General features: G+C 38.3%; 2 protein-coding genes across 2 annotated transcripts; both read right to left on the reverse strand.

Moving 5' to 3' along the window:
• Nucleotides 1-1,421: 1,421 nt before the first annotated feature.
• Nucleotides 1,422-2,925, reverse strand: LOC103446104 (putative germin-like protein 2-3). Its single transcript, XM_008385165.4, has 2 exons — nucleotides 2,220-2,925; nucleotides 1,422-2,128 (listed from the first exon to the last, which is right to left on the reverse strand). Exons 1-2 carry the CDS (start codon nucleotides 2,332-2,334, stop codon nucleotides 1,590-1,592), a joined length of 654 nt encoding a protein of 217 aa, XP_008383387.1. The 5' UTR covers nucleotides 2,335-2,925; the 3' UTR covers nucleotides 1,422-1,589.
• Nucleotides 2,926-3,583: 658 nt separating this feature from the next.
• On the reverse strand, nucleotides 3,584-15,701 carry LOC103422322 (small RNA 2'-O-methyltransferase-like). The gene is made up of 9 exons (XM_029110225.2): nucleotides 15,567-15,701; nucleotides 14,675-14,968; nucleotides 13,870-13,956; nucleotides 12,915-13,372; nucleotides 12,574-12,819; nucleotides 10,970-12,071; nucleotides 10,747-10,863; nucleotides 10,125-10,256; nucleotides 3,584-9,975 (listed from the first exon to the last, which is right to left on the reverse strand). Exons 2-9 carry the CDS (start codon nucleotides 14,945-14,947, stop codon nucleotides 9,526-9,528), a joined length of 2,865 nt encoding a protein of 954 aa, XP_028966058.1. The 5' UTR covers nucleotides 14,948-14,968; nucleotides 15,567-15,701; the 3' UTR covers nucleotides 3,584-9,525.
• Between the last annotated feature and the right edge of the window lie 395 nt (nucleotides 15,702-16,096).

The raw sequence follows: 16,096 nt of genomic DNA on the forward strand, positions 1-16,096 counted from the left end.
ACATTCAGTGGCGTATCCAAGGTGTCCTCTGGGTCTCCAGACCCTACAAAAGTCAAGAAACATAGAGAGAAAGTCACCGGACTCTAAAACTATGTGGTATGGGACCTGAGAATACCCACAAACTTACATTATTGTGCAAATAATGAGAAAGCATGCATGTAGCGTGCATGATATTGGTATACCATGTCATTTTTATGGTAAGAGATATCATGTTTTTTATATGGTCAAAGAGATCGAATGTCTATTTCACTCCTAATTTTCATAAAGAAGATAGATTTCGAACAAGGAGCCGATTGAAGGAAAAGTTTCAATTTTCTTAATTTCATATTTGATTTGATTGATCAAAATCATGTGGGAATGCTTAACCAAAATTAAATATTTTGTGAGGAATGCATGCTTCTATATTAGCTAATTGGATTCATATAAGATGTTGGAGCAATACCAAAGGTATCAGTTTTCTTATTAGATCTTCATCCTTAAATTCCAGTTGACAATTTTTAGTTTCTAAGATTTTTGATTTCCCTTGAAAGAAATCGCAAACTGATTAAAAAAATCAAACACTATTACAAGCAAATTTTTTTTATTAGAAAAATTAATCAAAGTTGCAGAAGTCACATGATCTATAGAAAAGCGATAGTATTTTTGACGATTGATACTATTAACAATATCAAGAATCATGAAATGATAAAGAAATTTAGAAAATTGTTTGGAGAAAAGAACAAAAGGAGCCACTTTTGAGGTTGCCGTGCAGGTTTTGTTAATAGAGAGAATGTGGTATTGAGAAAAAAAAAACAGCACCAACTATCAAAAAAATAAATAAATTCTCAACCACAATGTCACATGATAAACCAAATAGTTTTAAATCATTTTAAGCATATGATTTATTATATTAAATCTTTACATAAACAAATGATTTTTTAAAGTTCATCCAAAATGTATGTTTAACTTTTTGTTACTGTTTCACCCCAACAAATTCTTTGTCCATCTCCAGCTAACACGCATATCAGCGTTTTACATTCTTATCGTTCTGACAAAGTTTTTATCTCCTGGTGCATAGCTGCCCCTTTCTCTTTTTACAGTCTCGTAGACGGATGGAAGAAGGGAAATTACAGATACCCCTTCTCTATTTACAACCTCATAAACAGACGGGAGAAGCAAGTTATAGAATGAGACAGAAAGGGAGAAGGAAGTTACAAAATGAAATAGGAAGTAGACAGCGAGCCGTTATTAAAATATTATACACGTGATAATTATCACCAAAAATTTCATGTTCCATACAAATCAGTACTGGCTACAGCACCGAAGATGAAATATAGAGTCGAAACATTCATTTTCTTACCATGTATATTAAAAAACTTAAGAAATATCACAATAAAGTAAACAATATTGATAAAAATTAAACAAAGCATAAGGAGCAATCGGATATAAATCAAGATTGATGTCAAAGAATTTCGTACGAGACCACTCGATTTCATGGAGACTTTAGTATACACTTCTACAAATCTAACCCACAAGTTGCAAAAATACAAGTATAAGTAAGGAATGATATGAAATATGATAAACCAATTTAATTCCACATGGAAAAACATCTAAAATTTTGCTTGAAGATACCTAATTACCGATTGTTCCACTTGGAAAGACTTGGCCAAAACATCCTCGGAAATAGCAGGATTGGACCCAAAAACAACATTGGCAATGGTGTTGACTCCAGGGTTTTGGCTGCTCAAAGAAGATAGAGAAATGGCAGTTCCTGAACCCAGGTTTTGCTGATAGTGAACTAGTCCAACAGGGAAAACAAACACATCACCCTTCTTAAGGACCTTCGAGATGAGCTTGTTCTCGGGGTTTGAGGTCACAAACCCAACATTGAGCTTGCCTTTTAAGACCGTCAGAATCTCGGTGGCGCGAGGATGGGTGTGGGGAGGGATAACACCCATTGGTGCGTAGTCAATGCGAGCGAGTGAGATGCCGAGGGTGTTGAGTCCTGGAATCTGAGCCACATTGACTGGGGTGACTTTTCCGCCAACAGGGTTTGAGGTGTTGCCCGGGATGTGAAGTCCGCTGAAGAAGAAATGCTCAGCTGTTGCTAGCTTGGAGTCCAAGCAAGGTAACCCATTAACTCTTGTTACTGTTACAATTGACAAACCAACACAAAAAGTTACGTAATTGTGAAATTAAAGTTTATCTTAATTAACATAATTAAACATTTCGACACGAACCTGAGCTAGTAGCGTCAGCAACACAGAAATCTTGCAGTGGAGCAGGCTCAAAAGCAACAACCAGAGAACATGTCATGGCTAGGAAAGTAGCTAACAGCAAGATTTGGTTTGCCATCTTAAATTTTCACCTTCCAGTGCGAGAGTATAATTTTAGTTATTGCAGATGTGGAAAATGGAAAGGATTGAGGGAGATGTGAAGCAATTGTTGGATGGACTTGGTTATTTGTAGACAAGGTAGAATTAGTGATGGCTTTCAACGAAGAACAACCATACAATAAAAAACGCCGGCCGGCCGGCCGGCCGACCTTGCATTATTCTAGATACCGGAAAAGACTGAGAGCGTTGAGTTAAAACAAAATGTATACATGTACATCCACTAAATCCAAATTTGTTCATAGATAATCCTTTGTTCATTTCCTATTCCTTGTCTAATTTATTTCATATTTTAAGAAACCGTGTAAAGAATCTGTAATTTAAAAAAAAAAATATATCAATAACTAAACCATGAAAGTTAAGTTGAAGCAGCAGCTTATAGAAAAATTTAAACTCAAATTACAACTAATTAAACAACTAATTAAAGGCGCCGCCGTGTTTTTGTTCCAGCATCCTGCTCCGGCTGGAGCTGATATGGTCAGATTATCAGTCATATATTTGCCGACTTGCAACTTCTGGTCAGTTTATTCCCAAGATTAAGTCTTTGTGGGAGAAGGATGAATGTAAATTATGTCGTCATTTTTCTTTCCGTTGGCGCAATCGGGTAGTTTGGTTGTCCGACGGAGTAGGGCAAACATAAAGGGGGGAAGGCGATCGGAGTTGTACGGGCAATTACTTAAAAGAATTTGAGATGAGAATAAGTAATGCATTGTGCACCTGAACAGCCATAGATATGATCATATAAGAATCTCATACAAATCTGAAACTCATAAGGCCACAGATGGAAGAAAATAAAACCTAAGTGTCATGATGCGGTATATCTTTGACCTATTGTTGATAATAGATTTGCTCGCCGTTGGTGGTTAGCATCACCACCACATTATGTGTCATTTGATAAGTTTGATTTAACTTACCACCCGCTAGACCTGTAAACGGATCGGATTTATCGGATTCAATCCGACCCGTTAAGTTAACAGGTTATCTGAAATCGACCCGTTAAGCTAACGGGTCACCCAAACCCGACCCGGTAAACTAACGGATCACCCGTTAACAATTATTATTATTATTTTTTTGCATAGAGTTTATTTTTTGTTGTTAAAACTTTAATGAAATTATTAAAATATCCTCAACTAATGGGTCCTAACGGTGCTAACGGGTTGACCCAAAATGACCTGTTATTTAACGAGTTCACCTGTTAGTGGCCCAACCTGTTAAACATCCACCCAAATACTAATATTAACAGATCAGATCGGTTCGGATCGGGTTATCGGATCGAGTCCAAAATGCCAGATCTACCACCCGCCACCACGAATATCAAAAAATCAAAATCGTCAAATGGCACATATTATGGTGGTAATCTATTCTCCCTATTGCTAGTTGATACTATTCCATTCGCATATAAGTTTTTTAGATGTTCTAAATCTGAAACATAGGAAGATCATGTTGAATTGTGGCCAAGTGGACAACAAAACAAAACAACTTTCGGCTAATAAACAAACCAAAATAAAAAAGGTGAAAGACATCATGATGAGGAGGCATCATGATTATGTTTGTTGAAAAGAAAAGTTGATGGTCATGATGATGTTTTTGAATTTTTTATTGGGTGATGATGATGGATGAATGTTAGCATACGGAAGTGAGAAAGAGAGAGGAAGGAGTGTGCACCATTTTCTGTTTTGTAGTCCATCTTTGAGAGAGCAAAGAGAGCTGCAGAGAGCAGAAAGAGAAGAAAGAAAGGTGATTTCTTTCTTTGTTGGTACTCACTCAATCAAAGTTGTATTTGTGTATTAGCTTTGAGTTTTGTATAGAGAGGAAATTATTCACTATATTTCTCTCTCTATTTGTTTCTTTGGTGAGTGAGAGTTATTGGGTGTATTGGGTTATTTGGGTTGTGAGATTGCCAACACTTTGTAAACTCCCATTTGGTTGATAGTGGATTATTGGGTGAGCTCCTACTGCTCCGAGGACGTACTCCAGTTACACTGACTGTTGAGGAACCTCGTTAAAATCTTGGTGTTTTTTTATATTTTGTTCTTGCATTTTCATTTGATAAATTTCCTGTGGGTTAGCTTGAGTTGGTTCCAACGGTTTTGGTACTATCCTAGCACAACAATTGGTATCAGAGCACTGGTTGCTCTTGGGTACTGTCTAGTTGCCAAAGATGTCAGATGGGCAAGATGAAAATCCTTTTGGAAGCAGCTCCGGGTTTGCAAGAACTACGGTGCAAAATGCAAAGTTCGAAGTGGAAAAGTTTGATGGCACAAACAACTTTGGGATGTGGCAATGTGAGGTCAAAGATGTGTTGGCTCAACAAGATCTACTTACCGCTTTGGGAGAGAAGCCAGAAGCTATGTCGAAGCCGGAATGGGAGAAATTAAATTTGTGGGCTTGCTTTTCAATTCGGTTGTGCCTTGCAAAAACTCAGAAGTATTTTGTGATGCGGGAGACGGTAGCAAGTGTGTTGTGGCAAAAATTGGAAGACAAGTATATGACGAAGAGTGCAGAGAACCGGCTACACTTGAAGAAAAAGCTCTACCGCTTCCAATACAAAGAAGGTACAAAAATGATTAGACACATTGATGCTTTTAATAAGTTGATTGCCGACTTGTTAAATTTAGATGAGGATATTAAGGATGAAGATAAGGCCTTAATATTGTTGAATTCCTTGCCGGACTCTTATGAGCATTTTGTTACCACTATTATGCATGGTAAAGAAACAGTGAAATTTGAAGATGTGTCAAATGCCTTGATGAATTATGAAATGAGGCATAGAGATAAAAATCATGATAGTACCTCTAAAGCTTTATTTGTTAGAGGTAGATCATCGGAGAGGAGGTCATCTTCTAGCAGGAAAAAATCACAGTCTCGACCTAGAGGAAACTCTAAAGGTAGAAAACCTTTGGAAAAGGATGAATGTGCCTTTTGTCATAATAAGGGTCATTGGAAGAAAGATTGTCCTAAATTGAAGACCAAAGGCAAAGAAAGTTCTGAAGCTAATGTTGCTGAGGTTGAAACAGATTTTTCTGATTTTGCTTTAACCACTTCCTCATCATTTGATTGTGCTACTAAGTGGGTGTTGGATACGGGTTGTACTCATCATATGACTCCTCACAAGGATTGGTTTTCAAGCTTGAAAGAGTTTGATGGTGGCGTTGTGTTCATGGGAGATGACAATCCTTGCACAACAAAAGGGATTGGTACAGTTCGTTTGAAGTTGCATGATGGCATGGTTAAAGAGTTGACAGGTGTTCGGTATGTACCGAATTTGAAGAAAAATCTTATTTCTTTGGGTACTTTGGAATCCAAGGGTTTCAGGTTTCATTCAGATGGACAGACATTGAAAGTTACTTATGGTGCACTTGTTGTGATGAAAGCTCCTAGATGTGGCCATTTGTATTTATTGCAGGGAAGCACTGTGACAGGTGAAGCATTTGTAGTCTCTAAAAATATGGGCACATCTGATTCAGATACTACTAGACTGTGGCATATGAGATTAGGCCATGCCGGTGAGAAAGCTCTACAAGGGCTTGTGAAAAAAGGTCTTCTAAAAGGTGCCACGACTTGTAAGCTTGATTTCTGCGAGCATTGTGTCTTGGGGAAGCAAACTAGAGTGAAGTTTGGTACTGCTGTACATCAGACGAAGGGCATTCTTGATTATGTGCATTCGGATGTTTGGGGTCCTATAAAGACTCCCTCTTTGAGTGGTAGACATTGGTTCGTGACCTTTGTTGATGATTATTCAAGAAGGTCTTGGGTTTACACTATGAAGCACAAGAGTGAGGTATTGAGTATTTTCTTGAGTTGGAAGAAAATGGTTGAGAATCAGACTGGGAGAAAGATTAAGATTTTGAGATCGGATAATGGTGGTGAATACACATCCGATCCTTTCTTTAAAGTTTGCAAAGAAGAAGGAATTGTGAGACATTTTAGTGTTCAGGGAACTCCACAACAAAATGGAGTTGCAGAAAGATTGAATCGAACCTTGCTTGAGAAGGTTAGATGTATGTTGTCTCAGTCGGGTTTAAGCAAGTCATTTTGGGCAGAAGCAGTTAATTATGCATGTCACATCATCAACCGGTTACCTTCAGCTGCTATTCAGGGTAAGACACCAATGGAGGTATGGACTGGAAAACCTTCTTCTGATTATAATCATATTCGTATTTTTGGTTCACCTGCTTATTTTCATGTAACTGAAAATAAACTTGATCCTAGAGCCAAAAAGGCTATCTTTCTTGGTTTTAGTAGTGGTGTCAAAGGTTACAGGTTGTGGTGTCCAGAGATGAAGAAACTGGTAATTAGTAGAGATGTGACATTTGACGAAGAAAGTATGTACAAAGTCTCTGAGAAGAATGTGAAAGATGTCCAACAGGTGGAGCTTGAGAAAGTTGCCTCTGGTACTTCAAATCCTATTTCCGCTGATGTTGAAGCCACTACAAGTGAAGAAGTGGGAGACCATGAGGATGTTGAAGAAGTTGAACTTGAAGATTCTATTCAAGTTGAAGAGCAAGTTTCACCTCAAGAGTCTATTGCTAAGAACAGAGGAAAGAGACAAATTACCAAGCCAGCTCGGTATAGTGATTATGTTGCTTTTGCTCTTCCTATTATCACTGAAGAGATTCCATCCAATTTTGAGGAAGCTATTGAGAGTGAGGAGAAGAATAGGTGGTGCAATGCCATGGGTGATGAGATGAATTCTCTCTTGAAGAACAAGACTTGGGAGTTAGCTAAATTGCCTAAGGGCAAGAAAACTATTGGGTGCAAATGGATGTATGCCAAGAAGGAAGATGCTGATGAGAAAAGCAATGTGAGATTTAAAGCAAGATTAGTTGCTAAAGGGTATGCACAAAAGGAGGGCATTGACTACAATGAAATCTTTTCTCCGGTTGTGAAGCACTCCTCAATTCGTATTATGTTAGCTCTTGTTGCACAATATGATCTTGAGCTTGTGCAACTCGATGTGAAGACGGCTTTCCTACATGGTGATTTGAATGAAGAGATCTATATGTGTCAACCAGATGGGTATATAGTGAAAGGGAAGGAAAATTTGTTTTGCAAATTGAAGAAATCGCTTTATGGCTTGAAGCAATCTCCAAGGCAATGGTATTTGAGGTTTGATAAATTTATGAGAGACCAAAATTATTCTAGAAGTCAATATGATCATTGTGTGTACTTCAAGAAGTTGCAAGATGGGTCTTTCATTTATTTGTTGATATATGTTGATGATATGTTGATTGCCTCAAAAAATGTTGAAGAGATTGAAAAATTGAAGAAGCAAATGAAGAATGAGTTTGAGATGAAGGATCTTGGTGAAGCGAAGAAGATCCTTGGCATGAAGATCACTAGAGATAGAGAGAAGGGTTTGGTCAATTTGAATCAAAGACAATACCTTGAGAAGTTGATTCGGAAGTTTGGAGTTCATGATTCAACCAAACCGGTTAGTACCCCTTTGGCTCCTCATTTTAAATTGAGTTCTCTACAATGTCCTAAAAATGATAAAGAGAAGCTGCAAATGAAAAATATACCATATGCAAATTTGGTTGGTAGTTTGATGTATGCAATGGTATGCTCTAGACCGGATATTGCTCATGCAGTTGGCATGGTGAGTCGATATATGCATAATCCAGGTAAAGAGCACTGGCAAGCAGCTAAGTGGATATTGAGATATCTCCATGGTACTCGAGATGTTGGTTTATGCTTTGAGAGAGATGACTCTGGTATTGGTCATTTTGCAGTGGGTTATGTTGATTCAGATTATGCAGGTGATCTGGATGGAAGGAAGTCTACTACAGGCTATGTGTTTACTATGGCTAAAGGACCAGTTTGTTGGAGGTCCATTTTGCAGTCGTCTTTGCCTTGTCTACTACAGAGGCTGAATATATGGCAGTTGCTGAAGCTATAAAGGAGGCCATTTGGATACATGGGCTGATTAGAGATTTGGGGGTTGATCAGAAGCAGGTGGAGGTACATTGTGATAGTCAGAGTGCCATTTATTTGGCTAAGTATCAGGTTCATCATGCGAGGACCAAGCACATAGATGTGCGTTATCACTTTGTTCGTGAAATTGTTGGTGAAGGGGAAATCATTCTCCAGAAGATTTCAACTAAAGACAACCCCGCTGATATATTGACTAAGGTTGTTGGTGTAGCCAAGTTTGTTCACTGTTTGAACTTGGCTCACATTTTGCCTATATAAAGAAGGCGTTGAGCAGTTGGAGTTTTGGAGCATTTGGCTCGGCATGAGTTGTTCTCTTGCTAGTGTTTGGGAGTGATGTTGTGTGTTAATTGTGTTGGTTGGTTTATCATGGCGTTTTTCGGAACTTGGCCAAGGTGGAGATTGTTGAATTGTGGCCAAGTGGACAACAAAACAAAACAACTTTCGGCTAATAAACAAACCAAAATAAAAAAGGTGAAAGACATCATGATGAGGAGGCATCATGATTATGTTTGTTGAAAAGAAAAGTTGATGGTCATGATGATGTTTTTGAATTTTTTATTGGGTGATGATGATGGATGAATGTTAGCATACGGAAGTGAGAAAGAGAGAGGAAGGAGTGTGCACCATTTTCTGTTTTGTAGTCCATCTTTGAGAGAGCAAAGAGAGCTGCAGAGAGCAGAAAACTGAGAGCAGAAAGAGAAGAAAGAAAGGTGATTTCTTTCTTTGTTGGTACTCACTCAATCAAAGTTGTATTTGTGTATTAGCTTTGAGTTTTGTATAGAGAGGAAATTATTCACTATATTTCTCTCTCTATTTGTTTCTTTGGTGAGTGAGAGTTATTGGGTGTATTGGGTTATTTGGGTTGTGAGATTGCCAACACTTTGTAAACTCCCATTTGGTTGATAGTGGATTATTGGGTGAGCTCCTACTGCTCCGAGGACGTACTCCAGTTACACTGACTGTTGAGTAACCTCGTTAAAATCTTGGTGTTTTTTTATATTTTGTTCTTGCATTTTCATTTGATAAATTTCCTGTGGGTTAGCTTGAGTTGGTTCCAACGGTTTTGGTGCTATCCTAGCACAACAGATCATCTCCCGGAGGTAGGGATCCCCGCCTTCAAAACCCGGTTTTCAGTCAGCAGATCCACCGAATCCAGTTCCATGTCAAAATAAACCTCCATTTCATTGGTTCGGAAATGCTGCATAAATATCTCAGTTCGTCAGATAGCAGACCTTGGCCTATCTCTGCTGTTCCATTCCCATATAGCTTGGTAAGGTTGTTCCAAACCTGAAACCTCTGGAAAAGCGACTTCTTTAGTTACGAGTTCATGTCTAAAGACAGCAATCTGGGAAGCAAAACCTGGTTCTGTATCACCGGAACCTCCAACTCCACTGAACTCAACACTGTAATTGTGCCTCGCAGCCAATTCAGTTGCCCAGCAATTGAACTGCTCTCTTGTCCACTCGAACTTGTGGTCATGGTTACGAAATTTACATTGTGCTTGACTTTTGTCCTCTGGGTCATCTTCTTGGCTTGACAAATTGGATTTCTGGAGTATCACATTGTATTCATAGTTTGGAGTAGAGACAATAAGAACCCTTGGACAAAATAAACTTAGTACCACGTTGCCAAACTCAGATGCTTGATCTTCCTCCATATGCTCTATTACCTATGATTTCCAATCAGAGTAAGCAACATCATAAACCAATTACAGTAAAACGGGGGCACTTCATTTCTGTGCAAACAGGAATATTTACAGGTTTTATGTGGCAGAACTTTCTAAAGACGGGTTTAAAATAAAAATATGTTAGAAATTACCTCTAAGCAAGTGCCACTATCAAATCCACTCAACCGGGAATCAAAATTTGTAATTGAACCATCATAAAGAATTGCTGATTTCATGGCTGACGTACTGGCATCTGAATTTGAGTTTAACTTGGAATGAAGTATCTGCACTATTAGCAGAAAATTAAGATTCATGGCCAAGGCAATTGTTTAACTAAACAAACTTTACGGCAAACACAAAGAACAACATCTCAATCAGCACATTTATACACAAGGAAGAAACAGTTCTATTTCGTTTCTTGTACCCACCATGACCAAGCAATCAAGCATACACACGGATAAGGTTCATCCAAACAAAGGATTCTTTAAAATTAGATAAAACCACTATTAATGCTCGCAACCATAAATTAGAACAAACTCAGTCTTAACAAAGTGCATCACATGTCTACTGGCAAGGCAAGATGTCACCCACTGAGTTTTCTGGTGACAAAATCACCAGCAACTAACTATATGTATAGGACCCGGAATATCTATCACATCATTTCTTCCTGTAAATGTTTAAATTAAAAGATAATAGCAGAAAGAAAAAAAAAGAAAAAAAATCAGCTATATACACAAAATGAAAAAATCAGTAGTTGAATTATGATGCGCAGACCTTTGCCGCACGGGCAAGACTCTTTTGTGAAATATCAACACCAGCAATTTTTTCCAGAGAAGTTGGATAGTTTAGTAAAGAATCCAACAAACTACCAGAGCCACATCCAAAGTCAACCTGCACCAATTACAAAGGACATGAAACTTAATGTCATATAAAAAGGGGTAAACTTTTTTGGCTTGATAAACAGTGTAAAGGCAGAAGATGATAAAAACTCATTTACCAAAGTAGTTGCACAAGATTTTTTGATGCTTTGCACTGCATATTCCACACGCTGTTTTGAAAGCGGAGGGCTGAAAAAAGCCTGCTCCATTCTATCCTCCAGTGGTTCGGTTACCCCCAACAAAGTTATAGTGTACTCCAAATAGCAGGTCTCTGAAGACAATAACGAAAGCATTCTAGCAGAATTGCCAGCTGCAGCAAAAACCAACTCTTGAGGTGGCAAATCCATACTGAAAAAAGCCGATTGACCAACAGTCATTTGTTTGATAACTGACTCGAGATGTGGAATCACTGCTCCAGATGCTATCTCAAACTCAAAGTCATCACTACTTTCCAAAAGTTCTTTCATATGTTTTCCTTCAGTCACCAAAGAAACAGAATAATTCGCACATGCTAAGGACCCAATAGATGGAAAAACACCAGAATCCGGTCCTTCTATACTTAAAGAACGAAGTTCAATTCCAGGGAGAGCAAATGACGCATTCACAGAGTTGGAATATGCTAATTTGCCATCTTCAGTCTCATTATGCCCAACATTATGAATATGTTGGCACAGCATAAATGTTTTAATAAAGGTTTGGGAATCGAATCTAATGTTATGGCCATCAGCAGAAGTACTTAGTCTCTCTAAAGGCACAGTTGGATCCCCAAAATATGCATTTAACCATAACAGAACTTTCAAAGAAGCATTCTGGATAGCATCACTCTGCTTCTTAAAAGTCTCTTTTGGTGAGCACTCTAAAATAATATCCTCAAACTTGGAAATTATTTTTACTTCACATCTAAAGCTACCTCTGGGTTCAACTATCTCATTTACGCCAGCATCAACAACACAGCCATTTGCATATTGTGTCTCTTTCCCAGCCAAGTCTGTCACCTTTAACTTCTTGTGTGATATTGGTGACTCGGATGATTCCTCTAGAGTGCTTCGAGGAGTGAACATGGGCTCAAGCCGGTGCTGATGGCAGAATGTACATAGTATATCCCATGGCATCGAACCCTTCCATTTTGCTTTGGCAGTAAATGCCAAAGGTAACTCAGCTGTAAGTATTCCTTCTCTGGACAACTTGTAAATTCCACTTGGTGTCTTGCCAATGACCATCCTGTAGACTTATTTTAAGTACGATTGAATTATGCAATGTTGTACACTACTACTGAATGATGCAGCAAGGAAACAGGAGAGTTCCTCTTTTTATGTACTTTTCAAATGTGGATTTTGGAAGACAGTAAGTACTGTGTGGTTTCTATCGATATATCTCAGTTGTCTAGGTTAAACACTTATTGGGTCTTTAGTATGACAGTCAGAAGATTTTTTTCCCAGCTGGGATTAGTATTTCATTCAACCAAATATATTATATTTTTCATAACTAGTCAAGCAAGAAATTTCCAAGAGTTTTACGAGTCCTATATTTGAGAAGGATGATACTACAGAACCGAAGTATTTTTCCAACTATCTCACATACAGTGGGTCCGACAACATGCATATGAAGGTTGGGAAAAGAGTTTGATTAGGAAGTATTTTTTCCATTGGCACGAAAGCAAGGTAAAACAAGAAAAACGTTTTGAAAAGGTGAACATTTCAATACAGTATTAGTCAGAAGAGACCTGTGATATGATTGCAGGGAAACATCTTCATAGAAAAGGTCTTTGGACCTCTGCGTGAATCCAATGGATGCCAAAACAGCGTCACCATATATATCTTGGCCAGACAAGGAACTTGCTCTTGCATTGAAAGATCCTTTGGAGTTGCAAGCTCCCTTGGCATGTAGAAGATCAGAAGAAATATCCAACAGATATTTCTTGGGAGCAGCAAAGTACAGTCTTGTCTCAGAGGAAGCCTTACCTATAGGCCTGTCAAAGAATTTGTACCACACGTTAAGCACAGTCGGTTACAGAGTCAGCAAACTGTCCTCCCAGATTTTTTCCAAATTATCCTTTCAACATACCTTGAGATCAGAATGTCAGCAGCATTCAATAACCCAAGTTGTTTAGCAATAACATCCAGGAAATACCCAGAAGATGAGAGATTAAGGATTACTTTTTCAACCCTCTTTTCTAAAGAACATGGTACATTTATGGCTTCAATTGAAAAGTTTTCTCTGGAGTCTGATTGCTCCACAGATGATGACTCTATTATTTCAGGAGTGTATGGATTTTTCCTCCTAATCCAGAGCTCTTCCTCACAAGTAGCAAGCAGTCCAGATAATCTAGCAGCAGCCCTCATAACATATGATATAACCAAGAAAGGATTTGACTCCACCTCAGGATCAATGGATTTACACATATTAAAAAGTCTTGCATCAAAGACGGCAATGACAGAAGCAGGAATCTGACCTGAAAGGTCACCTTCTCTCTGCAAAGCTGCTCTGAAGTGACCACTCAGAGGATGAAGAGCTGGAAGAAACTATAACAGTGAAACATAAGAGAAAATGTGAAAATAAACTCAAATCGGCTTCAAGAATATCTCAGAAACTTATTTCCTAAAGCAATCCAGGTCAAGATAAAACATATCAAGCCAATTCCTTCCATCTCCACAAAGTCGAAGCAAATTGAGTCCTTGAAAAAAAAAAATACAAGTAAAGAAGAAAGGGAAAGATAGAGAGAGGTAGAGAGTAATTTACTAAATAAGCACAAGAATTTAAGCATGAGTTGCTACAGATAGATTTAGGAACAAAGTTTCAACGTACATATATGTTAATGCATACAGTTGGAGCATGACTGTGATATAAATAAGCAGAAAGGGCTTCCAAAGCTCTCAAATTCAAAGAGATAACAGGGATGCTAGGTCCAAGAAAAAGTTTACACTCTTGTCCAATTAAGAAAGGTAACCATCATATGCTTTTTGCAAAATTAAATGTACACACTTATATGTTGCAGAACATGTATTAACTGTTTACCAACCTCGTCTGAAAATAAGAAACTGACATGAGCGACTAAATTATCCCATGCTTCCTGCAGAGTAGGGACTTTTGTTGGATCAACGCCTAACTGCAAGAAACAGATACAACATTTACTAACCATTATCATAAAATAAGAAAGAAGACGATCTAGCAAAGTTTTTAAAGAGGCAGTAAGCTACTATAACCTTCACTAGTGTAACAGCATACAACCACTGCAGCAAATATTCATAGAAGAAAAAAAAAACTACAGAAAAATATATTTATACGAAGAAGAATGCTATAAAATGAGCAAACACATCAAAATTTTTATAACGCAGAGCAAGAAAATAATTTGCACCCTAAGTCCAACTATTTAGGTCCACAATCCCTCGGCCCGCTGTCTAGATGAGAAAATTTTCCTTTCCACCCACACCAGATCCCCTTGGCTCAGACACCCACACGATGGAAGAAAGGTTTTATAGTAACAAAAACTCAAATACTTCAAGTAAAAATTTTATCTTCCATATCTGGACTAAGAAGGATCTGAGCTATGAGCATAATTAGCTGTCCAAAACAGAACAATTGTCCACGCTCCTCGTTATACATTAAAGTGTCAATATGTAACTGACAAACAATCATATTGAACATAAGGTAAATGTCCAGATTGAGATGGGTGATGTCCAAGCAACAACCATAAGAAGATTTAGACAAACCAATGCGGGAATCTCAATTCTAATGATAATTGTTGAACACTGAGCAAAATTTCCATTATCTTTATTGGGGTAGTCAAACAAAATAATAGATTACAGAAAGGAGAACAAACAAACCTTTTCTAAGGCCAATTCAGCGGCAGATTGCTCTGCGTCCTTCTTCTTTTTAAAGGTTCCAGATACGACAGTAACTTCTGGAAGTTGCAAGGTACAGCGATAAAGGCAAGGGCCCTTCTGCATAATGGCCAACCGTGGACATCCATTTTGAGGAGGCTCATGCACTTCCTCTACTTTATAGCAGGCCATGCTACCGAATTTTTTGTGTATAATAGCCTTAGGTGTATCAGTATTGTTTCGCATTGTAACAGTTGCAGCTCCTTCAGTTTCCATCAGCACCCAAGAGATCTTCAACTATAAGTTTTTATATACGTTAGATAGGATGTCCTTTATGTAATTAAAAGTTACAGGTACAATCCAACAATGAAATCAGACGAAAACCTTTACTATCCAGCTACCAAACAACTAATACTCGTGTGATTACATTGAAAAGCAGTAAATGGACACATATAAGGAACGAAAACCAATAGCACATTCCAGACATTTGAGGAAACCGTATACCATAATACTCAAAAACATGACACCACTAAGAAAATAAAACACAGGCTGCAAGAAAATGTCCGTATAACCTCAACTTAACATTCAATATCTGGCTCTTGTTCGTCAAAATCATCCTGAATAAAGGCTCGAGATTGACCAAAAGCAGCAATGCGCTAAGTAATTGCAACAAAGGTGGCTGAAAATTACTGGGTTCTCAAGCAAGAGACAATAAAACAGCAAATTCGCACAGAAAGTTGGGGAAAAACCTTGAATTTGTTGAAAATTGAAGATACTTGCAAACCCAACTCAGAAAATCAAGGAATGTGTACGAAAAAGCCTCAAAAGGTGAAGAGATAAAGCAATGGCATGGAAGAGAGGGTCCGTACGATCAAGTAAAGAGCAAAGGCCGTACCTTTCCACATTCACAACGGCAATGGTCGAGAGAGAGCGAGAGAGGGTTTGGGGGTTGTGAGATATCTTTCTTTGTTAGACTTAGCAGAGACAGCGAGAGAAAGGGGGGAAAGGTTTTGGAGGAAGGAATATATCGACATGAAACTTGTACACGGGGTTTTGGGGGACCCCGGGGGACTCGTCTTCTTTTGCCCTTTGCCTTGGTTGCTAAGGTGTTTATCTAACAAGTCAGGTAGCTGACAAGTTAGTATCGAATTCATTACAAATACATATTATTATTAGAGAGGAGATACGTGTGTTAACGGAGATCTTGGTCTGATTGGATTCCACTCTTGTCATGTCACTATTTTGAGACAAGACTTTTTGATCGGAGACTAGATCACTGTTAAGTGTAATGTTTTTTAGCCAGGAACTAGATCATCATTAGACGAGATCTTTTGGCACGTGATAGACCACCTCTTCCAAGTGATAACCCACCTCTTCCAAGTGATAACCTCTCTTGTGGTCGGCTCTTTAGTGGTCAACTCTATA

This window comes from Malus domestica, chromosome 10 (genome assembly GCF_042453785.1).
Source record: "Malus domestica chromosome 10, GDT2T_hap1".
Lineage (NCBI taxonomy): Eukaryota > Viridiplantae > Streptophyta > Magnoliopsida > Rosales > Rosaceae > Malus > Malus domestica.